At 34.9% G+C, this 25,943-nt stretch overlaps 2 protein-coding genes across 2 annotated transcripts in view; one reads left to right on the top strand and one right to left on the bottom strand.

Moving 5' to 3' along the window:
* Nucleotides 1-9,069: 9,069 nt before the first annotated feature.
* Nucleotides 9,070-9,507, bottom strand: LOC112624360 (28S ribosomal protein S33, mitochondrial-like). The gene is given in 2 exon segments (XM_025384841.1): nt 9,070-9,370; nt 9,372-9,507. Coding segments are annotated over 2 exon segments (405 nt in total). The 5' UTR covers nt 9,476-9,507.
* Nucleotides 9,508-24,185: 14,678 nt separating this feature from the next.
* LOC112624831 (bifunctional heparan sulfate N-deacetylase/N-sulfotransferase 4) overlaps nt 24,186-25,943 on the top strand; it is a 301,958-nt gene continuing 300,200 nt past the window's right edge. Inside the window, exon 1 of the mRNA XM_025385855.1 lies at nt 24,186-24,300. The gene's annotated coding sequence lies outside the window, so the exon portion shown is untranslated. The remainder of the gene's footprint in view (nt 24,301-25,943) is intronic.

The raw sequence follows: 25,943 nt of genomic DNA, 5'->3' as shown, positions 1-25,943 counted from the left end.
TAGGATAATATGTGGTGTTATTTGAGGGGTGGAATGTGTAATACTCAAAATAGTAATTTCTTACTACAGAATTCCTTAATAAAGATGATTTTGGATTGGTTGTTTTTTCCCCACACACTATCTGGGGGACATTTCAAGAGCAGTTCTTCAGAGGTTGGCTGGTCAATATAACAGAAGTACAATAATCCACAAGTACAAATGTCCTTTATGAGGAAATAAACTGATGTTTATGAAAGTAACTCTAATAGCTGTAGGAACAAAATGTCTATGTACCTTTTAAAATAAGTTCCAATAGATAGCAGCCCATTTAAATACTTATTAAATAAAAGCAGAAGTATCCAAAATTATGACCTTTTAAATCTAATAGATTTTGCCAGGGAAGTAACTATATTAGATAACAGAGACAATTCTTTGGCAGGAAATTGATATCTGATTGAAATTCAAGTTATCAGAATTATTCAACAAAGATCTAGTATTTCCCCAAGGACTATTCTTACATGATTTGTGAAACTGTGAATATAAGTTCTTCAGATTCAATGTCAGTTATTTCTTGTAGGAGAGCGAGTGTCTGTAGAACTTCACACACGGATCTTTTTAGTGTGCCATACAGTTTCAGAAAAATAGTACTAAATTTAGAAACTTAGTATTTCTTGCATTTTCATTTTAAAGACAAGATAACTCTATTTTTAGAAAACCCTGTGTACTTTATCTTTAAATATACAACGAGCAGAAAACTTTCGGGTCACATAAATGTACAGGTTATTATCTTATGATTCCTTTTAAAGTTATACATGAGATTTCACTGAAATTTGAATTTTAAGAAAACTACATTGATAGTCTCATTTTTAAAGTTATTCAAAGTCTATGGCTTAATATTTTGTGTGTCAATGGTCATTTGCCATTGTTTTCCCTATCCTACATCTAATATCCCTTCTAAGATTGCTAGATTAGCAAAATAATAATTAATTGACAAATAGATTGATTAATTAATTAGTATAAGTACAACCTATTCAGACTTGCTAAATTTGTAAACTCTAGACTGGGGGTAATTTCTGTGGCTTGTGACCAAGAGCTTTGACTGATATACGACTTCTTATCCAGGTTCGCAGCATCCTTAAAGACCTGTCAAAGGGCGATTATCTATGTGCTACTTCACTAATCCCCCAAAATAGTTATAGTTTTAATGTAAATTATCTTAAGCAACTGGTTTTAATAAGTCATTATAGTATTTGTAATAGTCTAACTGGTATTATTGCCTGCTTTATAGTTGTTTGTCTGACAAGCAAATTTTGGGTAACTTGGACACCATTAATTTTTATGTCCTTTGATAGCACATCACCCAGTTCTATTGTAGCTTTTCAGAACTGAACTGAAATAGGAAATTTGATTACTCTTTATAGATTTTTAACATTAGTTCTGTTAATTTCTGTACACATAGTCATCCTTTTTGCCAGATTCCTTTTTAGTACCTGGGCATATACTAATGAGAAAACTTGTCTGAGTAGATACAATTATGAGAGAAAGGAAGGAAAAAACACAAGGAGGAAGGTCCAGAAATCATTTTCATAGTGACATGGAACGCACAACATTGATCACGTTAACATCAGACATTACCCACCTAAGCTAATAAGCCATGGAAAATTGCAGATGTTTAAAAGTCAGTAATGAAATAAAACCCAGACTGTTGACCTACACATGTGAATATGCCTAAACATAGGCCCTTAAAACTGTGCCTCTGGATGAAAGGGAAAAGTTAATAAAGATTGAAAGCTCTGTCTGCATAGCTTTACATGCTGGTGTTTAAAAAAAAGCAAAAATAAACAAGGCTAATAATATTTCAAGGTAGAGCCTGAGATGGCAATGTGTTCAACGTGCAAGATTTCAGATTACATGTTTTCAGTGTATATAACTTCAGACATTACTTCAAAGCAGGCAAAATGTACCTCTTTAAACTATGTGTTCAAGGCTCCATTTGCTGCTATGCAATATGTGGTTTGTTATATCAGTGGTTACAACTTGACACAGCCATATATAAATGGTTTGGTGCACAATTTAGGACTCCAGTGTATATGATATATATAACTTTAGGTGCCAGAATTTATAGAATACTCAGAATTCACATTTCCTCATATCCAGAATATATACCTGAATTCACTAGTGGATACAGCTTCACATGCTTAAGTAATTCAGATTACTTCCATTTTAAGAAACTGAGGCAAGAAAGAAATTTCATAAATAATATTCATATAGTGTGTGTAAGTTTGGGTTTCCCAGAAAAATAAAACCAATAGGATACATATATACAAAGATATACACTACAGCGGGTTGGATTTTATTATTATGGAGTCTCAGAAATCCCATGTTCTGCAGCTGGAAAGCTGGAGACCCGAGAGAGCCAATGGTATAGTCTTTGTTTGAGTCCCAAAGGCTTGAGACTCATGAAATCCAGTGGTGTAAGGTCATGTGTGAATCTGGACCTGAGTTAAAAGGAAGGGCATAGTTCTATTATCAGTCTTCTTTAAAATATTTTCTTTAATACTGTGCATTCAAAATAAATTATACTATATGCAGGCTAAATGTACAGTGTACTTTAAATATGATTTAATATAGTTTAAAATGTTCTTCCACAATTAATACACTTCCAACAATTAACGAAATTAAATAATTACAATCTATTAGGCCATGAGAACATTGAGTCCTGTGATACTTAAATTGACTCCCCTAACTTAAAGTTTAATTTGTCTTTTTAATTTGTTAGCTGCAGGCCCATTTATAAAATAAATCCCGTTAATGTTCAGTGATGCCAGCTTTCTTCTACAGGTGGCAAGATAAAACAGGTGTAGAGTCATGAAGAAATAGATGTCATTGCTCTCCTGTTGCTATTCTTATGGAAGACTGATAGACCATGAGTATCAATGTATCAGAAAGAGAAGAGGTGGGGAGAGAAGTTCATGCAGCCTTGACCTGAAAGGACAATGTTGATCTTAATATACATTGAAAAACTGTTATACAGATAAATAATAAAATAAATACATGATGCACAAATATATACAGTATATTTAGTGTATATTTATATGAATACAGTATACATATAAATACTATATAAACGTGTGTGCATGCATGTGTGTGAATCTGTTGGTGTTAGGTACTGAGAATAATATAGAGATCAATAAAATCTTTTAAAATTTAGCTGGTATTCATTGCCTACCTAGTAGGTTTCAGATAAGTTTAACTTTTTGCTCAACAGTAAGCAGTATGTTCCATGTTGTATTAGTTTCTTAGGGCTGTCTTCACAAAGTACCACAGATTGGGTAGCTAAAAATAAGAGAAATTTATTGTCTCATAGTTCTGAAGTCTAAAAGTACAAAATCAAGATGGTAGTCAGTCTTCTTACTCTTGGAAACATCCTACTCTGTCTATGGAGTAGCTGTAATTTCACTACTTTACTTTTTTAATAAACTTAAGGTTACTTTGCACTGCAGACTCACCCTGAATTCTTTCTTGCGTGAAATCCAATAACTCTCTCTTTGGGCCTGGATCAGGACCAATTTCCTGTCACATTAGAAAGGCCATGCTCCCCCTGAAATCCTTACTTGCCTCTTCCTATCTTCTGGTGGTTTGCAGGCAATCTCTGCTGATCTTTGGTTCGCAACTGCGTAATTCCAATTTTTTGCTTTCATCGTCACATGGTGTTCTCTTTGCGTGTCTCTCTTTCGTCGCGTGTCTGTCACCTTTTAATGACACCAATCATATTTGACTAGAGGCCCACTCTACTCCAGTATGATCTTTTCTTAGCCAGTTACATCTTCAATGACTCTGCTTCCAAATACGTCACATTTTGAGCTATTGAGAGTTAGAATTTTAATATATATTTTTGTGGGAGATACAATTTCATCCATAACGTATGTGTTATCTAATTTCATCCTATTTAATCTTATAATTTAGTTTTTATCATCACTATTTTACAGATATGAAGAAGTTCTAAGTCAAATTAGTTTAATGAACTTCCAACTAATAACTGGAGAAATTGACATTTGAACCTCATCTTTCTAATCACAAAGTCAGTAAGGGAATTCTTATGAAAAACAGCTAACTAAAATGCAAGACAGTTAAATCAGTGCCACTAGATACAATGGAAGGAAAAGAGGTAATTAATTACTTCTGACTGGAGAGATCATGAAAGGCTTAATATAGGTTATTAGAGTTGAGTTCAATCTTAGTAGGTGGATTAGAATTTATTAGCGAAAGGAGAAATGTGTAAAGGTTGGGAGGGCTTTGAAAACCATATGAAAAGATCATGGTATTTAAACCAATTGTCCTTTTCCACTCAAGTAACAAGTCTTAGAAAACCTCGCTCAATCTCACTTAAAAAGGGAATGTATTGGTTCAAGTAATTGAAAGTCTAGAAATAGAGCAAGATTCACAGTTAACTTACTTCAGTGGCTTCATGTCTGTGAATTCACTCCAATTTCCCTTAGCTGTGTCAGCTTCAGACAGGCTTTCTTCTCGGGCTTTTTCTCTTACAATGTCAAAATAGGTATACTCTATGTACACCAAGATTTGCCAAGAAAGAGATTCTATTATCTCCTGGCATGATAAGAAAGAGTCCTGAGATTCTCATTTATTTCACATATGTCTAGTCTTGAACCAATAACTGTATGTCATAAATGTGAATATGTAAAGAAGTTAGCACAGTACATGGCACACATTTAATATTAGGTAGGTATTAGTTGCTATTATTAGGTTCTCGTTCTTGAAAACACAGAGAACACTGTGTATACCTCTATCATTATACCTAACATATTATATATTTTATTATTTCAGTGAGTGTTTGCATTTCTCTTCAGAATTTCTTAATAATGGTCTATCATAGCTTACTCATATTGTATCCCCAATAACTATCATGTTGTAAAACATATATCCAGTTGGTTTTTAAATGAAAGAATGCTTAGTGAATGTGAAAATGTATATATGATGAGACTAGGTTGTTCACATAAGAATTGAATAGTAGACCAAATTCCCTGTTATATACACCTTTTAATTGCATGAAAATTACTTTTTTAGTATTAAATGAAAAGATTGAGAAAAATTATACAGTTATACTGCTTTTGGTAACTCATTAAAACTACATAGAACTCCAGGAACTCTTGGTAGTAGCATTAAATTTAATTTCTCTTTTCTTAGAACTTCAACAGATTAACTAGAAAGTACTGGATATTTTCTATTTGATTCAACAAATGTTTACTAATCATTGATTATGGAAAGTACCAATTACACTACATGATACTGGTGGGAAACAGTTGAATCAGTCATCGTTCTAAAGATATATATTGTTAAGAAGTGTCACAGTTAAATCAACATGCCATGCTCATAATTTCAAAAGATTTTATTAAGGTTCCAGAGAAACATAAGGTTTCTGGAAACTATACATTCTAGATATATTATTAGATACATAAATATTCTAGGTGACATGTATATTGTTGTCATGCTAATGTGACACTTCATCAAATTGATTATATTTTATCTGTTGTTATCTTATAAGAATACAACTATCTGCTATCTAACTTCTCCTTTCTAAGAAAAGTTTGATATAATTTCAAGTAATTTTTTCTGTTAATCTCTGTTATTTTTCATTTACTGAAAACTATGCACCTGCTTCTTTTTTTGAATTTCAAATTTTGATTTATTCTTTCTTGGAAGATGATTTTTAAATACAAGCATTATGGTTATATATGTTTATATATATGATGCCTTATGTTTATTTTGAAACACACACATATATGGCACATAGAAAAATAAACTTCTGAAGCCCATGATTACATAAACAATAAGATGTTATCTCTCATCTGCCTCCTCTTCCTGAACCTATATTGCTGCTTGTAAATGTGGGGAACTTTATATTTTTAGCAGATGTGTTTAACTTCTATAATTTAGAGCCCTTTTCACAAGTACCTTAATATTTCATTAATCTAATGAAGTATTATGATTTTATAGGGAAGGAAAGAGGTTCGGAGAAGGTAAGTGACTTAAGGTCACATAACCAGTAAGTACACTGTGTCACAAACCCATGACTTTTGAATACAAAACCCAGTCTTTTTACTATGCAGTGCTGAAATTGAGGGCAAAATGGTTCATGCACAATGGACTCAATTAGAAAGCACCAATAGTTTAAGTTTTGGCCAGAGAAATCCAATTAAACAAACTAGAGAAATCCAATTAAACAAACTAGCTAGTCCAAACTTTGAGTTAAAATTTTTTTCGGATTGCATTTAGTCTTCATCTTAACCTTTGGTCACTGGTGTCCTGAAATTTATTGACTTCTCTGTTGTCAAGAGTTAAATTTTCCTTTTCTTCTATTAATAGTTTCCAGTTGGTCCGTCTTAGTTCAGTACAGAGCTGTTTTTAGTCACACAACTTGCTCCACCAGTTGGTTTAAAGGTATAGCTTATGTACAAATAGATTTTAGTTTTCATTTTTGATTTTCAGCCTGGAGCAGTGGCACACTAATCTATTGCTGCATTATCCACAAACCTTGCTATCAACCATTGCCAAGGCTCACTGCAGGGTCAGAGTCTGAGATCTCATTGAAACTCTTCCATCAGCAAACCAATACATTGATTCTTTACTTGTTTTCTGACTCAGGTCTGCTGTTAGTATTTATTGCAGTAATTCTCTTTAAAATATCATGCTAATTCTCCTAAGTTCCTCTTACATTCAGATCTTTTTCCAATTGTTGGAGATCACATAATTCAAACATCTACTTAGCTACACTGGGTTCAGGCTGAGAAGCTGTTTCTCAGCCCAACCTCCTGGGGTAATCATCCACACACACCTGGCTTGGCTGCATTGACCAAGAGTAACAGTGCATCTGCACCTGTTTAAGAAAATTTCTGAGATCTTGCCAACATTTTGTAACACACACATGCTCATTCACACAGTCTTAGGGACTGAGTCCATTTGTCTCTGTATCCTCTACAACTGTTATGTGTCAGGCACATGGCAGGTGCCCAGTAAAGGGTTCCTAATGAATGAATTCTCAGCCTTCTGCTGGAATTCATTTCTATCACATACAAACCACCCAATTTTAGTTCAGTATTTTTTTTTTTTAACAGGCTATAAAATAGGCCTTAGCCATACCATCTGGATTAGGTTTCTTTAAAAGGATCATTTGTTTAAACATATGTACTGGGATTCTTTCTAGTTCAGGAATCATTCAGTGTTACAGAGAAAGAAAACTGTGGCTGGAGTACTGGTATACATACTCTTGCCTATGCACTGTGTTCTCTTTACCTGAGAGGTAGAAACAGGGGTTAAAAGTACTTTAATGCAATAACATGCATACAGTTGACACTATTGTATTGCACATTTAAAAACAGTTAAGATAATTAATTCTATGTTTTTACCACAGTAATAAAAGTATTAAAAATTGTGCTTACTTCGGCAGCACATATACTTAAAAACAATTTACTGGACATGCTAAAGATTCAGAACAACTCTTGGGAAAAAAATCAGAGAAGCCCTCACAATTTCTTTGAAAACTCATTGCTAGAATACAATAAAACCAGCAGCTAGCTACTCAGATCTATACAACAGTCATCTCTCACAGAAATAACCTCTGGTTATGTTCAAGCTTTTTCACAGAATTTGCAAAGCCCTTCATGATCTGGCGTCTATTTTCTTATGGCCAACCATGAACAAGTCAGTGTTCTTTGAACATACAAATTCTTCATATCTTAGGGCTTTTCAAATGGTACTCTCTTGCCTCAAACACCTTTCTCACCATTTTTCTTCTGGCTACCTCTTATTTATCGCGATCTCAGCTCACCACAACCTCTACCTCCCGAGTTCAAGCGTTTCTCCTGCCTCAGCCTTCCGAATAGCTGGGATTACAGGCATGCACCACCATGCCCGGCTAATTTTTTGTATTTTTAGTAGAAACAGGGTTTCTCCCTGTTGGTCAGGCTGTACTTGAATTCCTGACCTCAGGTGATCTGCCCGCCTCGGCCTCCCAAAGTGCTGGGATTACAGACATGAGCCACCGTGTCCGGCCCCTACATATCATTTCTTTAGGGAGGCTTTCTTTAAATTCCCTAATGTGGTTTGCGCTTCTGGCTGTGTCTCTTTGCATCCAACCATCCACACTTTTTTTTTTTTTTTTTTTTTTTTTTCCGAGTCGGAGTCTCGCTGTGTCCAATCTCCGCTCACTGCAAGCTCTGCCTCCCGAGTTCACCACACTCTCCTGCCTCAGCCTCTGGAGTATCTGGGAGTATAGGCGCCCACCACTCTGGCTGGCTAATTTTTTTTTTTTTTTTTTTGTATTTTTAGTAGAGACAGGGTTTTACCGTGTTAGCCAGGATGGTCTCGATCTGCTGACCTCATGATCCACCCGCCTAGGTCTTCCAAAGTGCTGGGATTACAGGTGTGAGCCACTGCACCCGGCCCCAATCATCCACACTCCTATAGAAGTCTGGCTTTTTTCCTTTGTAGCGTGTAATACAGTTGTATGTAATTATGTAATGTTAGTCCTTCCCACAAGACTGAAACTTACATGAGGTAGGGAGTATTTCTCTTGCTAATCACTTGTATTACCAGGGCCCCAGTATCTTGTATAGAGCAGGTATTCAATATTTCCTTTCTAGGTAAGGGAAGTATTTTAAAAGATATTTACCCTGCAAATTCATCTTAACAGATTTCTCAAAGGAGTAGGTGAAGAGACACAGAAAAATTGTGAGCTTGGTGATGGAGACAGTGGCTGAAGGACCCGAGATGAAAGAAGTTTAGGGTTGAGTGACTGAGTAAGCAAGAAGCGAGAAATGAGGACACTATAGGATGCTCACTTAATGAGGTTCCCCCACTCCATTCCTCCACCATCCTACCCCACCCCAAACAAATCATTAAACAACAGCTTATGTATTCATTTCATTAGAGAATTAGGTAAACTTCACATTACACAACTAAGGCCAAAAGAGTTTTGCACGGTTAGAATGTGTTCAGCAAACCAGTCGCAATTTAACTGGAATAGATTTCAACCAGGAGATGATTGTATTCCTCCAAATAACCTTCATTTCATTATGACATTCCTCCAATATGTGGAAAAGCAATAAATGCACTTTCTTCTCTCTGCCACTGAGGAAGAAATTCTCCCTCTTGAGGGACCAACACTATCTTTTTTGCTGTTCTTTTCCCTTCTCCCTTCTTTGGTTTCCCCTTTCCATGAAGCTTCTTTAGTCGTTTTTGCTCATCTTTAAAATCTTGATGCTCATCTCTGTAGAGACCAAGAAATCGGAGTGTTCCTGTGAGTACCGTGTAAGTATTGTGATCTGGATACCAGTCATAAGTCTCCTTCTTGGCCAAGGGCGGTTCTCTAAAGTTTCGCTACTTTCATAGCTTTGGAATCAGTAGGCCTGGGGACTTGACCAATTAGACGAGCACTGAGACGAGACATGCGCAAAGCACATTCTGAAAAGGAGGACATTTCTTGAGTGGCAAGGAGCTAGAGTTCCTGGACCTGACCTTCCTCACCTACTGCGCCCTCTCCCGGCTCCTCACTCGCGCTAGCTACTACTACCCTGACCTGCTTCTTATAACAAACACATATAAAAAAGACATATATTTTAACTGACAAAATATGTAATCAGATATTTAATAATCGCTATTCCTTCAAGTCATCCTCTTTAACACAAGTCGCTTTGTTGTCATTATCTTATTTGTTTCTATGTCGTTATTACAATGACTAATATGAACTTTTCAATGATTGATTCTCTTCTCTGTTAATCTAAATAACAGATTTTCTTTGTAATTTGAATTTTAATATTGATTTTTTAAAATATTTATGAGCATATAAATTATTTACCAGAAATGTCTTTCTTTCAGGTATTGTATTCTTCAGACAGCAACATTTAGGGAAATTCTTCTTGTTGAAACCTTGACTTTAGACCTGACAGTTTTCTTTTGAAATGGTAGCAGGATTAAGTTTCCAGCACTTATTATTGTCTTTTATATGCACATAACATAATTAAATGCAGATGTTACTTCAAAATTGATTGATAACTGAGAAATTTATTGGGTGTTTTGCTTTTTTTCTTTTTTGCTTTTATGCAATACAAAGTCATTAATATTTTAGTAGAGAAGATTTAGCAGAAGGAAGTAAACCGTTAGGTCTGGCACCTTTTTGTTTGTTTGTTTGTTTGTTTGTTTGTTTTGGTGTTCATTCACATTGAATATCTCTTTATGAAGTTCCAAAAGTTACGCTGCTCCCTTTAAGATCTAGCTGAAATATAAACAAAATCACCTTTCCTTAGTTCTTATGAATCTCATGAGCTTTTGATAAAACATCAAAAGCAATGGTAACAAAAGCCAAAATTGACAAATGGGATCTAATTAAAGCAAAGAGCTTCTGCACAGCAAAATTTTTAAATGAATTAAAAAGCATCAAAAAGTTTACAAAGCCATTTTTTTAATCGTAGGTGTCTCATTTCATTCCCTTTACTGAGAATATTAGCTGTTTTTTCACATCAATGAATGGGTATCCTTTAAGTGATAATGCACCAGGCTTCCTTCGGTCAAAATGCTGAATACTCATATTTTATTAAGAGAGGATTTTCTCTTAATTAACTTGAACATTTTAAAATCAAATTTAGAGAATTTAGGTTCAACCTTCAATGCTACTTTGGCACCATTTGAAACTCTTTCAAAATTTTGGTGTATGATCTAAAGAACTTTATCTTTAAATAAATTAATTGAAATGTTAGCTGTGTAATACTAGATATCGTCTTCTGACAAAATAAGCCAAAGTACTGAAAAACAAATACCACATAATCTCACTCATAGGTGAATTGTAAAAATGTTGATCTCATAGAAGTAGAGAGTAGAAAGGTGGTTACCAGGGACTGAGGGGTGGGATCTGGGGAGATATTGATGGAAGAATACACAATTTCAATTAGAGTAAAGGAATAAGTTCAAGAGATCTATTATGCAGCATAGTAATTATAGTTAATAACAATGTAATGTATTGTATTCTTGAAAATTTATAATAGAGCAGATTTGAAGCATTTTTTTCACCCCAGAAATGTCTGTGAGGCAATACATATGTTAATTAGCTCAATTTAGCCATTTCACAATGCGTACACATTTCAAAACAGCATGTTGTATACAATAAATTTATATACTTTTTGTCAGTTTAAAATATATTAAAAAAATAAAAAGCTACAAATAGCAGGAATTTCCTATGTACATGGCAGGATGACTTTCTTATGCATAATAGAAATGCAAATAAATTACAGTAATAGCTGTCCAAGTATTTTAATAGTGAAAGGGGCCAGAAAAATTCTCAAGGTTAGAAAAGAAATTTTAATTTACTAAAATGCACAAAGTAAAGCACAAAGCAATTCGGAAATAATGGACAATTTCATTATTAATGCTAGTTAGCTTTGAAAACAGAGATGTTATTAAATTGCTTGTTATTATATTGAAACCTATAACCATATTTTGAATTTTTAACCATAACATACAGTACGTTTGAACAATCTTGCAACAATAAAAATATATTCAACTATCAATCACCTGAAAGTGTTCTTTACATAACATGCTTGCAGTATTCTTGAAAAATCCTCAAATACATGGAGAGCTTATACCAAACTGTCTTCATTAATTCTAGACATATAAAAATATTAAAACTTATTTTCCCTTCAGTCGGTACAAGCTTCCTTTCAGAAATGTGGAGGTGGAAGGAGCATTATAACTGTGGTTTATCAGATGCCTTTTCTGGAATCCTGTCTATGAACTTCGTGTTGCAAGGATGATCTACACAATCATAAGCTGCCAGAGGGATTTCATTATTCTATAACTATATATTTATTTTAATAGTTTTTCTGTCCCTCTTTATAAACTGTAAAATGAGGCATAAATATTGAGTAGGGCAGGGCACAGTGGTTCAAGTTTATAATTCCAGCACTTTGGGAGGCCAAGGCTGAGGAGTTTAAGGAGTTCGAGGCCAGCTTGTGCAATGTAGTTCGAGTTCAGGAGTTCTTGAGCCCAGGAGTTCAAGGCCAGCTTGTTCAATGTAGCCAAACCCTGTGTTTATAAACAAAAATTAAAAAAAAAAAATAGCCATGCATTGTGGCTTGCACCTAGAGTTCCAGCTACTGCAGAATCTAAGAGAGTAAGATCACTCGAGCCCAGCAGGTTGAGGCTGTGTGAGCCATGATTGCACCACTGCACTTCAGTATGGGCAGCAACAGACCATGTCTCAAGACAACAACAACAAAACTAAATAAGAGTATGGCTTTATTCACAAACAGATGGTAGAACTAAGCTATTTAGTCCCTAAAACCAACACCTGTTAGTAAAAAGATAAAGGAATAGAAAAGATAGCATAATACATGCCACTTAAAATGTTTCACATTCATTCACATTTCTGGTATATTGGTGATTTCCTTGAAATTTCTATTGGTGAAGGAATGAAAAAAAATCTAAGCTATCAGCAATACTATAAGAATGGCCTAGGGAGATCAGTAGCTGGGATGTTGGCGAGAGTTATCTCATTTCTTCACACAAAGAGACAAGGAGGCAGATGAACAAAGGGATAGGTCTATATCAGAGGGCTTCTTAAAAGTCACTCTAACTCTACCCATCCTGTGCTTTTTTATTCGTTTATTCTCATGCTACTAATAAAGACATACCAGAGACTGGGTAATTTATAAATAAAAGAGGTTTAATTGACTCACAGTTCATCACGGCTTGGGGGGGCCTCAGGAAACTTGCAATTCTGGCAGAAAGGGAAGCAAACATGTCCTTCTTCACATGATGGCAGGAAGAAGAATGTGAGATGAATCAAGGCAGAAGCCCCTTAAAAAAACCATCAGATCTCATGAGAACTTACTATCACCAGAATAGCGTAGAGGAAAACACTCCCATGATTCAATTACCTCCCACTGGATCCCTCTCACCACACATGCAGTTTACAGGAACTACAATTCAAGATGAGATTTGGGTGGGGACACAGCCAAATTATATCACCTTTCAACATAAATATGAATATCCTCCCACTCCTGGCCTGATGGTTTTTCTATTCCTTTCCTCAAAGAACTTTTCCTTTGCCCATGTTTGAGCCTCTCACTTCCATGTTTGCACCCTGAACCTTATCCTCACAAATCCTTGCAATTCCTCCTGTATTAGTTTCCTATTGCTGCTGCAACAAATTATCACAAACTGAGAGGCTTAAACGATTCATATGTATGGCCTTACAATTCTGATAGATAAAAGTGGAATTCACGGAGCATAAATCCAGGTGCCAGTAGGGTTGCATTTCTTTTGGAAGCTCTAAGGAAGAATCTGTTGCACTTTCAAATTGCTAGATGTCACCTGCTTCCCTTAACTTATGGCCTTCCTCATGAATCTTCAAAGCCAGTAGGAACAGGTCAGATGTTTCTCCCTTCAAGTCACTGTGACCTTCTTTTCTGTCTCCCTCTTTCACTTACAGGGACCTATGTGATTACATCAGGGTTGCCCAGATAACCCAGGATAATCTTCCTATTATAAATTCAGCTGATTATCATTTAATCCCACTGTAACTTTGATTACCCTTTGATTTGTAAGGTAACATATGCACAGGTTCTAGAAATTAGGATGTGGACACCTTGGGGACCATTGCTCTACCTACCACACCTCAGCATTTTCAGTTTTGAACATCTCATTCTTTGACCAACACCTCCTTTTTCCAAAATAGCAAGAATTTCCAATCTACATGGCAGGAAGATTTTCTTATGCCTAATAGAAATGTGAATACATTAAGTAATAGTTGTCCAGGTGTTTTACTAGTGAAAGTGACCAGAAAAATATGCTGAGAAAAGAAATTTTTATTTACTAAAGGGCACAAAGCAAAGCAGAAAGCAATAAATCTCATTCATTCTAGCATCTCATCTCCAATATTTTGATCTACTAAGACCCACGAATTGATGTTGGAAACTTTTCACTATCTCTCATCTCCCCCAGGTCTTCTTGTCCCACCTTTGATGGGAAGTACAATAATTGTAATCACCCCTAATAAATATAAATTCTATATTTGTTCTCTCTTTAATTATAAACTTTTGACAAAATGCTAACTTTGATTATATCTCCTTAATTTTCATTTGCTTTAATGCAGCTGAAAGTAGCAGGTAAAAATTATCAGACTAATTATACCTTACATTCACGACCAATACCTAAATTTTTGGGGTTATTTACTACACCTTTCTCCTAGATGTTTTTTTTTTTTTTTTTTTTCATCTCTTCAGATGTTAAGTATTTCATTCTCATCTTCCCTTTCAACCTTGTTTCTTGCTTCACCCAGGAAATGGAAGACATTAAAAAGATCATACACAAGCTCACATCATCTTTATTATCTACTGCCTCCACATATACTGTCTTCCTTTCTAGTACTCTAGAAGAACCGTCTGTGCTGCTATCAATAACTATGTCATCATTTCATTAATAGATTTCTCCCTTCTCTCTTACTCAAGGACATTATTTCATTAGTTCACCATTTATCCTTTCTATCATGATTTCTCATTTTCATTGGATCTTTCCTATCAGTCTACAAGTATATTGTCATTAGTCTAATCTTAAAATAATAAAGTCTTCTATTATTTTAATACTCTATTGTTGTTTTCTTCACCAGAAAAACTTGTCTGTCGTCACTGTTTCAAATATCTCTTCAATCCTTTTAAATTCACTCAAAATGAAATGTTTTCACTATATGCCCCCAGAAAATTAATATTTTTAATTTTATTAATCTTTTTAATTTTCATTTCTGTAGTTTTAGGTAGTACAATTGCAGTTTTATTACATATATTGCACAGTGATAAAGTATGGTTTTAGTATCTCCATCACCTAAACAGTGAACAGTGTACCCAATAAGTAATTTCTCATCACTCACCTATTCTTACCCTCACACATTTGGAGCCAATCATGTCTATTATACCACTCTGTATGTCTATGTTTACACATTATTTAGTTCCCATGTATAAGTGAAAACATGTGGCAGTGAACTTTCTGCTTCTCAGTTATTTAGTTTACGATAATGTGCTCTACTTCAATCCAGGTTTTTGCAAAAAAAAAAAAAAAAAAAAAAAAGAGTCATTCTTCTCCTGGCTGAGTAACATTCCATAGCATAAATATTTTCTTTATTCAATCCTTGATTTATGGACATTTAGGTTAATTCCATGACTTTGCTATTGTGAATAGTGCTACAATAAACATATCAGGGTGGGTGTCTTTTTGATTTGACAATTTCTTTCGCTTTGGGTAGATACACAATAGTGGGATTGCTAAGTCAAATGGTAGTTCTATCTTTAGTTCTTTGAGAAATATCCATACTATTCTTCATAGAGGTTGTATTAATTTACATTCACACCAACAGTGTATAAGTATTCCTTTTTCTCGACATTCTCACCAACATCTGTTGGGGTTTTTTGACATTTTAATAACCATTCTGAATGGTATAAGATGGCATTTCATTGTGGTTTTACTTTTCATTTCTGTGATAACCAGTGATATTGGGCATTTTTAAATGTTGTCTGCTTATCTGCTTATGTCTTCATCCTTTTCCTCCTTTTTTTTTTTTCTCTCTCTTCTTTTTTTTTTTTTTTTTTTTTTTTTGAGACAGGGTCTGTTCTGTCACCCAGGCTGGAGTGCAGTGCTGCAAACTCAGCTCACTGCAACCTCTGTCTCCTAGGTTCTAGCCATCCTCCTGCCTCAGCATCCTGAGTATCTGGGAGCACAGGCATGTGCCACCATTCTCATCTTTTTTTTTTTTTTTTTTAATTTTTAGCAGAGATAGTGTTCATCATGTTGGCCAGGCTTTTTGCCCACTTTTTAATGAGTTTATTCAATTTTTTTTCTTATTGAGTTGTTTGAGTGTCTATAGATTTTGGATATTAGTTCATAGTTAGATGCATAGTTTGCAAATATTTTCTCCCATTCTGTAAGTTATCAGTTTGCACTATTTATTTATTTACTTACTTATTTATTTGCTGTGCAAAGCTTTTTAGTTTAAGTACCATTGATGATTTTGGGGTTTTTTAAAAATTTCCTTTTGAGTTCTTAGCCATCAATTGTTTCCCTGGGTCAATGTCTACAAACATTTTTTTCTTGGTTTACTTCTAGGAATTTATAGGTTCGGGTCTTATATGTAAGTCTTGAATCCATCTTGAGTTAATTTCAGTATATGGTGAAAGATAAGGGTCCAGTTCATTCTTCTGTATATGGCTATCCAATTTTCTCAGCACCATTAATTGAATAAGGGATCTTTTCCCCAGTATATGTTTTTGTTGACTTTGCAAAGATGAGTTGGTTGTAGGAAACTGGCTTTATTTCTGGATCCTATATTCTGGAACAGAAATCTATTACACAATAGCTTTGTGAGGTACTTTGTGAGGTACTTTGAAGTCAGGCAATGTGATGTCTCCAGCTTTCATCTTTTTGCTGAGGATTCCTCTGGCTATTTGGGCTCTTTTTGGTTCCATACGAATTTTAGAATTGTTTTTCTCTAATTCTATGAAAAAACACATTGGGAATTTGATAGAAATTGTATTGAAGCTATAGATTTATTTGGGCAGTATGGCCATTGTAATTATATTGATTTTTGAATTCCATGAGCATGGGATAGTTTTACATTTGTTTGTGTCTCCTACAATTACTTTCATCTGTGTTTTTAGTAATCCTTATAGAGATATTCCACTTCCTTGGTGAAATGTATTCCTGGATATTTTTTGTAGCTATTTTAACTTAGAGTGGTTCTCAGTTTGATCACTATTGATGTTTAGAAATGTTAGTGACATTTGCATGTTGCTTTGCATCCTGGAACTTCCCTAAAGTCATTTATCAAGTCATCTAGAAGTATCTTAAAAGGATTTGTAGGGTTTTTAAGGTATCAATCAGATCATGAAATATTATATTTAGATTATAGAGATAATTTTAATTTCTTTTTTCAAATTTGGGTGTCTTTTATTTTTTTCTTGCCTGATCGCTCCGGCTACGTCATCCAGTACTTTGTAGAATAGGAGTCATGAAAGTGGGCATACTTGTCTTGCTCCAGTTTTTAGGGCGAATACTTTCAATTTTTCCCCATCCAGTATACTTTTGGCTGTGGGTTTGTTGCATATGGCTTTTTATTATTTTGAGGTATGTTCTTCCATTGCCTCGTTTGTTGAAAGTTTTATTATATTGAGATGCTGAATTTTACCAGGCTATTTTTTGCATCTATTGAGATGATCATATGGTTTTTGCATTTAATTCCACTTAGGTGGTGAATCATATTTATTGATTTGTCTATGTTGAAAAAGCCCTGCATCACTGGAGTAAAACCCACTTGATTGTGATATATCATCTTTTGATGTGCTGTTGAATTTGGTTTGCTAGTATTTTTTTGAGGATTTTGCATCTATGTTCATTAGGGATATCATCCTGTAGTTTTCTTTTTGTGTTGAGTCTTGCCTGACTTTAGTATCAGGGTGATATTGACATTGTAGAATGAGTTAGGGAGAATTCTGTCTTCCTTGATTTTTTGTAACAGTTTCAGTAGGATTGGTACTAGTTCTTTGTATGTCTGGTAAAATTCAGCTGTGAATCCATCTGGTCCTGTGCTTTTTTTGTTACGGAATTTTAAAATTTCTGATTCAATCTTACCACTTACTAGTAATCAGTTCAGAATTTCTATTTCTTCCTGGTTCAATATTGAGGGTTGTATATTTCCAGGAGTTGAATTGACACCTTTATTATTATACAATGACTGTCTTTGTCTTTTTTACTGTTATTTATTTAAAGTTTGTTTTAACATATAAAACTACAGCTACTGTTTCTCACTTTTGATTTTTATTTATATGAAATATCTTTTTCAAACCCTTTACCTTGAGTCTATAACTGTCTTTACTAGCATATAATTAGATTCTGTTTTTTAAATATATTTTGCCAATGTATATATTTTAAGTGGATCATTTAGTCCATTTATATTCAATGTTAATATTGATGTTTTACTCCTGTTGTAATGTTAATTTTGTCCTTGTTGCTTTACAGTCTTAATTATGTAATTGTTTTATAAGACTGTGAGTTTTCTAATTTTGTATGTTTTAATGATGGTGAGTATTGACCCTTTGTTTCCATGTTTACAACATTTTTTAGCATTTCTCATCAGTCTTGTATGGAGGTGACAAATTTCCTTAGTGTTTGCTAGTCTTATTTCTCCTTCATTTATGAAGCTTAGTTTAGCAGGATACTCCCACTGAGTCCCTCCCACAATACATGGGAATTCAAGATGAGATTTGCGTGGCGACACAGTCAAACCATATTGATACTCTAATGACTATATGAGTTGGTGAAATTCATCTTGCAATGTAGCTTCTTGAAGTTCTTTGACCTTCTATATCTAGAGGTCTAAATCTCTAACAAGACTAGGGAAGTTTTATTTAATTATTTCTTGAAATAAATTTTACATACTTTTATTTTTTCCTATTGTCCTTCAGAAATACCTATAATTTATAGGATTAAATATTTTACATAATCCCATATTTCTCAAAAACTTTATTTTTTACAATCCCCTTTACTTTATTTTTGGCTGACTGGGTTAATAAAAATGACCTGCCTTTAAGGTCTGAAATTCTTTCTTCTTCTTGGACTAGTCTAATGTTAAAGTCTTCAACCATATTTTGTAACTCCCTCAATGAATATTTTATTAACAGAAGTTATGGATTTTTAAAATTAGTATTTATCTCTTCAGGAACTCTTTCATTCATATCCCAAGTTATCCTTATGATTTATTGGTGTTGTTTTTCACCTTTCTATTGGAGCTCATTGAGCATCTTTAAAATCAATGATTTCAATCCTTTATCAGGATTGTCAAAGATTTCATTTTGGTTAGGATCCTTGCTGGAGGATCCTTTGGGGATGTTGTAACACTGTTTTTATCATATTACCAGATTTCTTTCTCTGGTTTCTTCCAATCTGAATAAAATATCTTTTCTTTTTTCTTGAATTTACTTTCATTTGGATGGGATTTCTTTTCCCCTTGAGGATGTGAATACAACGCAAGTTGTATATGGTCATTTGGTTCTAGTTCTGAGTGCTTTTAGTGCCAAAAAACTCTGTAGGAGTTACTCAGTTATAGATTTTTGTGGTAGCTTTCTCAAATGCTGGTTATAGTAGTGATGTACTAGGCATGTGAGCAGGTTCACTGCCTCCTGTGGTGCTAGGATAGTGGAGGTCCCAGGAAGTTATCTTATTCCCCTGTGCTGTACACTCATGTCGGCAAATTTTGCATTGGATATGTAGTTCAACCTCTAGGCCAGATGCTTATGGGTAAAAGTTGGTTGTGGCAGAGACCAATGGGTATATGCTTCTTTTTATTTAACAAAAGATGCTCTCTGTGGCCTCAGACAATGGGTTGGTCTGTGGAATGCCCAGTGGCCTCAGATCCATGCTCAGCCCCTGAGGAGGGGACAAAGCTGGGTGGAGCTGGTCCACCAGTCTCACCCTTATATCCTTCAATGGTGAAAAAATGCACCAATCCCGATGGGGGTGGTGGGGAAGGTAATGATGAAATGCACTGAGGGCTTTGCAGATGGTGAGGAAGCTGGCCAAGCTCCATGACCTGGGCAGGCAGGAGTCCACTTCAGTGGAACATTCTCCTTCAGCCCCAAACACAGATTTGTGGCTTTCCTGCTCTCTACTGCAGCAATGCTACCACTCTGTGTAGAGGAGGGAGAGGATCTGCATTTCATGCAAACCCAGGCCTGTTGTACACACTGCCAATGGGGACACTGCCACCCCTAATAGTCCTAGAATGGCCATCCACTTGTACACCTATGCCAATCTCCTATCAGAGTACCCACACAGTACCACTGTAGCAGTGAGCAAGAAAGAGAAGTTTCTCTCTCCATGTGTGTGTCTAAGTATGTAGGATGCCTGGAGCAAAGCACAATGTCTGCATCTCTAGTGGAAGAGGTGCAGTCCTTCTCAGCCCACAAGCTAGGAGTTCTCAGGTACAGCAAAATACATGCTTGTGTTTCCTCTGTCTCAAGGGATGCTCTTATCCCTTGATGTTCTGTACTTTCCCTTCCCTTTGCAGCAGCAGTCCCTGAAGGCTAGACCATTGGAATGCCTGCAGCTCCCCTGGGTCCAGCCAGCTCTGTGTGACTACCACAATCTGAATGGGTGCTGGAGAATGTCTGTGGGGGCATTCAGTGATGTGGAGACACAAAGGCTGCAGGTACAGCAGGGCACAGTCTCACAATTGGTAGGTACCCAGTATAGGAGTTTGCTACTATAGCTCAGGTTTGGAGAAAGGGCGAGTGGCCCTATGCAAGTTGGTAGTGTAGCATAATACCCTCAAGAAGTACCCAAATCATTACTCAACCAAGTGCTTGGGCTTGTGAGGGCAGAGGAGCTCTCTGATAGTTTGGAAACAGCAGTCTGCCACTGGGATGAGGGGAACCAAAAACACTCCCATCTAACCTTTTGACAACATACCAAGTCCCTTTGGATTCGATCTCTGCTAGCCTGTTGCTTCCTTCTTTTTCTGTTCCCTAGTTCTTTCTGTGATTTGTCTTACAGTTTTTTGCTTACCTGGTCAGAAGGAACACAATTTTAACAGAGTCATAGTCTTCTCTCAAATAAGAGGGTAAAGGTTGTATATTCATGAGACTTTTGCAGTCTTTCAATGTGGGGATGGAAGAGGGCATTATTGGCACTGGGTAGGGATTATGATGGAATAGTTTAGGATTGTTGGAAACATCAGAGTGAGGGCTTTGAGACAAACATTTTAAAGAATCATGGAGTAAGAAGTTAATTGAAATTACACGTTGACAAGATGACAAATTTGTTATTCATTAAATGGATCTTTGAGAAGTCCCTGAATAGATAGTGAAGTCATTTGCAACTTTCATCTTGCTAGTCAGAAGTTTCCTGGAGTAGTAGAGGAATATTGCTGTATTGTGGACAGTCAACTGCATGTTAAATGTTTTATTTCCTCAGGAAACATGTTCAAAGTTGTTAAGATCCAAGGTCTAGTTGTTTTTCAGATTCAGACCTGGGAATTCAAGTCTTCTGAATCACTAGATTGGGATTCTACTTTTTCACGACATATTAATATTCCCAATTCTATAACTTATACCAAAAAGGTTGGAATAAGGTCTAACCTCAAGTTTAATTGACTAAGTATGGCATGTGAACATGGAGATAGGTTAATTCTAATGGAAAACAATTCTGTTATGAGAGTGATGGCAGATAAGGCCAGAGTGCGTAAATATCTATATTTGGGAAAACAATAAATATCCCCCTTAAATATAAAAAAAACTCCCAAATTTTCACTAAGAGCATTCACGAAGTCATTTCCTATGCATCAACAATATACCCTAACTTAATTATTACGCATTGTATGCTTGTATCAAAATATCCTGTTTCCCATAAATATGTACAACCATTATGTATCCATAAAAGTTTTTTAAAAACTAAAATAATATATAAATTAAAATGATGGGTTACAAAACTCCAATACGGGATATAAAGGCATACAATGAAATAAAAATACTCTGAATTTCTTCCTACAATTCAAGGTATTCCAAAGTGCAATTGTATAATTAAAAACTAAATTGTCTACATATCTTGAAATCATATAATTTGATTTACTCAGTACTTACTTTGCCTTTATACAACTTAATTTCAAAGCTTTTTCTGTTTGCAAATTTTGATGTTAACAATGATAAGTCAGTAAACCTTGAAAATGAAAAATTTTTGGTACTCCATTCGTCAAATGATTGTTTCAAGTTTTTTTAAATGCATTAGAAAAGACGTAAACGGTGTATGCCTGTAATCCCAGCTGTTTATAAGGCTGAGGCAGGAGCATCACTTGAACCAAGGAGTCGGAGGTTGCAGTGAGCAGAGCCCGCACCACTACACTCCAGCCTGGCAATAGACTGAGACTCCATCTCAAATATTAGAGTAAGATAGTATCTCATTGTCATTTTGATTTGCATTTTTCTGGTGATTAGTGATGTTCATCTTTTTTTTTCACATGTTTCTTGACCATTTGTGTATCTTCTTTTGGAAAATCTCTATTTCTGTCTTTTTCCCACTTTTTAATGCTTTGTTGTTTTTGTTGTTGCTGTTGTTGAGTTGTTTGGGTTCCATGTAAATTCTGGATATGAATCCCTGTTTGATGCGTGGTTTGTAAATATTTTTCCCATTCTGCAGCTTCTCTGTTTATTCTGTTGATTATTTATTTTGCCGTGCATAAGCTTCTCAGAATGACTATTATTATGATAAGATATGACAGAAAATAACAGATCTTGGCAAGGATGAGGGGAAAGGAGAGTGCTTATATACTCTTGTTGGAAATGTAAATTAGTACAACCTCTATGAAAGATATTATGGAAATGTTCAAAGAACTAAAAATAGAACTACCATGTCATTTAGCAATCCCACTAATTGGTATCTACCCAGAAGAAAATAAATTACTATATCAAAAAGATACATGCATTCACGTTTATTGCAGCACTCTTCACAATAGTAAAGATGTGAAATAAACCTGTGTTCCTCAAAGGATGATTAGATATAGAAATGTGATATAAATACAGAGTAGAATACCACTTAACCATGAAATGAATGACATCATGCCTTTTGCAGCAATGTGGATGGAAATGGAGATCATTAAAGAAAACAACTCAGAAATGGTAAGAAGAATACCTCATGTTCTCAGTAATAACTGGGAGCTACATAATGTGTACGCATGAATATAGAATGTGAAATGATAGACAATGGTGATTCAGAAGGGTTAGGGAGTGGGAGAAAGGTGGATGATGAGAAATTACTTAGTGGATACAATGTAAATTATTTGAGTAATAGTGATGCTGAAAGCACAGACTTCAAAAATAAGCAATATATATAGGTAACAAAATTCTACTTACAATCTTTAAATTTATACACACTTTTAAAGAAAGAAAAATAAATAAATACCATTGTAGGACATTTAGGTTGATTTACAAAATAGTTCTTAAAAAAATGAAATACCTCTAAAATCTGATTGATCACAGCAAAGAAAGCATATCCTGCTAGGCTAAATATATATTCAACACACATACACACACACATATATATATGTATATACATGTATTCAACATTAGCTATCAGCTTCCTTACAAAAACATTGTAGTTCAAAACTCCAGCTGTGTATGTATACAAATATTTGAAAATTATTACAAGCACACCTTATCTTGCATTAGAAATATATTAGATTGTTTGAAATCAATCATGAATTATTTATGCACTACACCTAATTTCAATACATTCCAATTCCACTTGATAACTTATTTAGTGAAAATGTTGTTCTTATGATTATCTGCTTTACCAAAACTCGCACTTTTAATTACAAAACCGTTCCTTTTAGGACATTTAGTTTGATTTCTTTTGTCTTTAATAGTGAGTTTTAGTTGAGTTTATAATAACACGTACAATGATGCTAAAGGTCAGATTAACTTCCAGTAGCCTTTCTTTGACTCCAAGAACTAGAGAAAAAATTTTCAAACCATTATTAAATTTTTATGAAATTTAAAATTTATATTTTAAATTTCAGAATGTGCTATTTTCAAATTATTTTTATCTTCTTGTGCTACTTTTATTGTAAAGGCCCAATACTAACTTCTCATTTCATTTTTCATACATACAGAAAAAAACCTTAGAATTGAAAAGAATGAAAGTTAATTTAGAAGAAGTCATATGATTTAACTGAAAACTCATACTTCACAAAATGATATGTAAGTGCCCTTCTGGAGCTCTGTATGATAAATCATTGAGGGCACATTCTAGTTAAACTAGCTATAACATTTTTACTAGTTCCTAGAACTTGTTTAGCAGACTTGTAGTGGTTGTCTTCACAAGAAGTAATATCACATAGCCTTTAGTGATTTTATCAACATGTTTTGAAAAGAGAAATAAAATAGTTTTTTTTTTTTAAATTAAACACGGACTTTTAAAAATCGGATTGCTGCAAAGAAGTACTATTGCAACATAAAAAGTATTTTCAAATAGTTACATAAATAGTAGTTAATTATGTCATTGAATTATACTGCAAACTACAGAAGAAAAAATATTTGAACTTATTTCTATAAACTCCCTTTAAACTCTATGGTACAGCTCCTTATTCTTTATTACCCACACATATTTCACATTCACAAAAATAGAACTTTTACCTCCCACTGATCCCACTAATGCGTTCTCGTGGCTTCATGCATCTGGCAGCCTTCAGCACCACCATGGCCCCTCTCTCAGCACGAGGTATGTTCTTGACTACAAGTATTCCAGTACTTTCCTTACATCAACAACTATCCTGAGTGCTGAGCTGGAAAGAGAGGTGGGAGTTCAGACTGAAAAAAATCGAACAAAAGGGAAAAAAGAGATGTGTTATTATTGGTAATCTTCCATAGTTAACTACATGTTAAAGTAAGAACTCTGTGCTTTGCATGTGTTTCTAATACAATACAAGAAAAGAATATGGCAAAGGCAAGTGAGAGTCTACCAACCCCATCCTGGCATATGCAACTTTTAACAAGTATATTTAGTTCAAAGAAAATAAAAAAATCAGGAAAAGGCTAAGCCTGAAAAACTGGAATTAGCTACAACTGCCCATGTCAAACCTGGTTGTATAGGTAACTTTACGTACTGGTTTCTTTTATGATCAGATAAATCCTAACATTTGATTCTGTCATTTATTTCAATTTGCTATTGATTTGTTCAATTTATTGATTATCATCTGGTAGAGCTTTTCCTTCCTTTTGAACAAATTGCCTCTAAAGGTATCTTAGTAATAATTTAATGTTTTACTTTACTTTCTGCTGTGACACTGATCTATGTTTCATAACTCAGACATTCTAAAATATAAGGATTAGATGATTTAATAGTGCTTTGAAAAGTAGGGAGTGAAAGAACCAAACAGTACTGATATTTACCTACGTTGGGTACTGCTTATCTTCCCATTGGTGTGGTCTGAGGTTAAAATTGTGGGTTTAGAAGCTGGACCAATCAAGTTCATATGCCAGCCAACTACCTCGGGCAAACTAACTTTTTGTGCTTCAATTGTGTTACTTAACCTTTCTGTAAGAGCATTATTTATTTATTTATTTATTTATTTATTTATTTATTTATTTTTGAGATGGAATCTTGCTCTGTCGCCCAGGCTGAAGTGCCGTGGCGCCATCTCAACTCACTGCAAGCTCCACCTTCCGTTTTCAAGCGATTCTCCTGCCTCAGCCTCCCGAGTAGGTGGGACCACAGGCGCCCGCCACCACCCCCAGCTATTTTTTTGTATTTTTGGTAGAGACGGGGTTTCACCCTGTTAGCCAGGATGGTCTCAATCTCCTGACATCGTGATTCGCCCACCTCGGCCTGCCAAAGTGCTGGAATTACAGGCGTGAGCCACCGCACTCGGCCAAGGGCATTAATTTTAATAAAATAAAATGGCTTAGAAGATAACAGGCTAACTCAAAGTTTGCTATAATCATTAACATAAGGCTGTGGCTTCATTTCTTCTCTATTCTCATTTTGCTCCTCCCCTTCCATTTCTCTTACTGTTATTCTTAACTCTTAACAAATTGTAAACTGTAAATGCATACAGACACATAATCTACACGTTCTAATAAGGTTCACCAGAGACCTATCCCAGCTTTGTCTTAAATGTATTATTATGAAGGAAACTCAAACCATTTAGCACATTGCCTCACCCATATCAAGGTTTGAAAAATAGTACTTGCTGTTATTTTTGGCATTTCTGTTACTTGATAACATTAGTTGTGAAACTATTATTGTTGTGGTCATTATTACTGCTTGCTAGTATGATTTGAGCAATTATTATTCTCATTTCTCAGTACTTAAAAGATAAGTGATTTGATGTACACAGTTGTCCTTTAGTATCCATGGAATAT

The sequence above is a fragment of the Theropithecus gelada genome, chromosome 5 (assembly GCF_003255815.1).
Source record: "Theropithecus gelada isolate Dixy chromosome 5, Tgel_1.0, whole genome shotgun sequence".
Lineage (NCBI taxonomy): Eukaryota > Metazoa > Chordata > Mammalia > Primates > Cercopithecidae > Theropithecus > Theropithecus gelada.
This window is presented reverse-complemented; position numbering and strand designations above follow the sequence as displayed.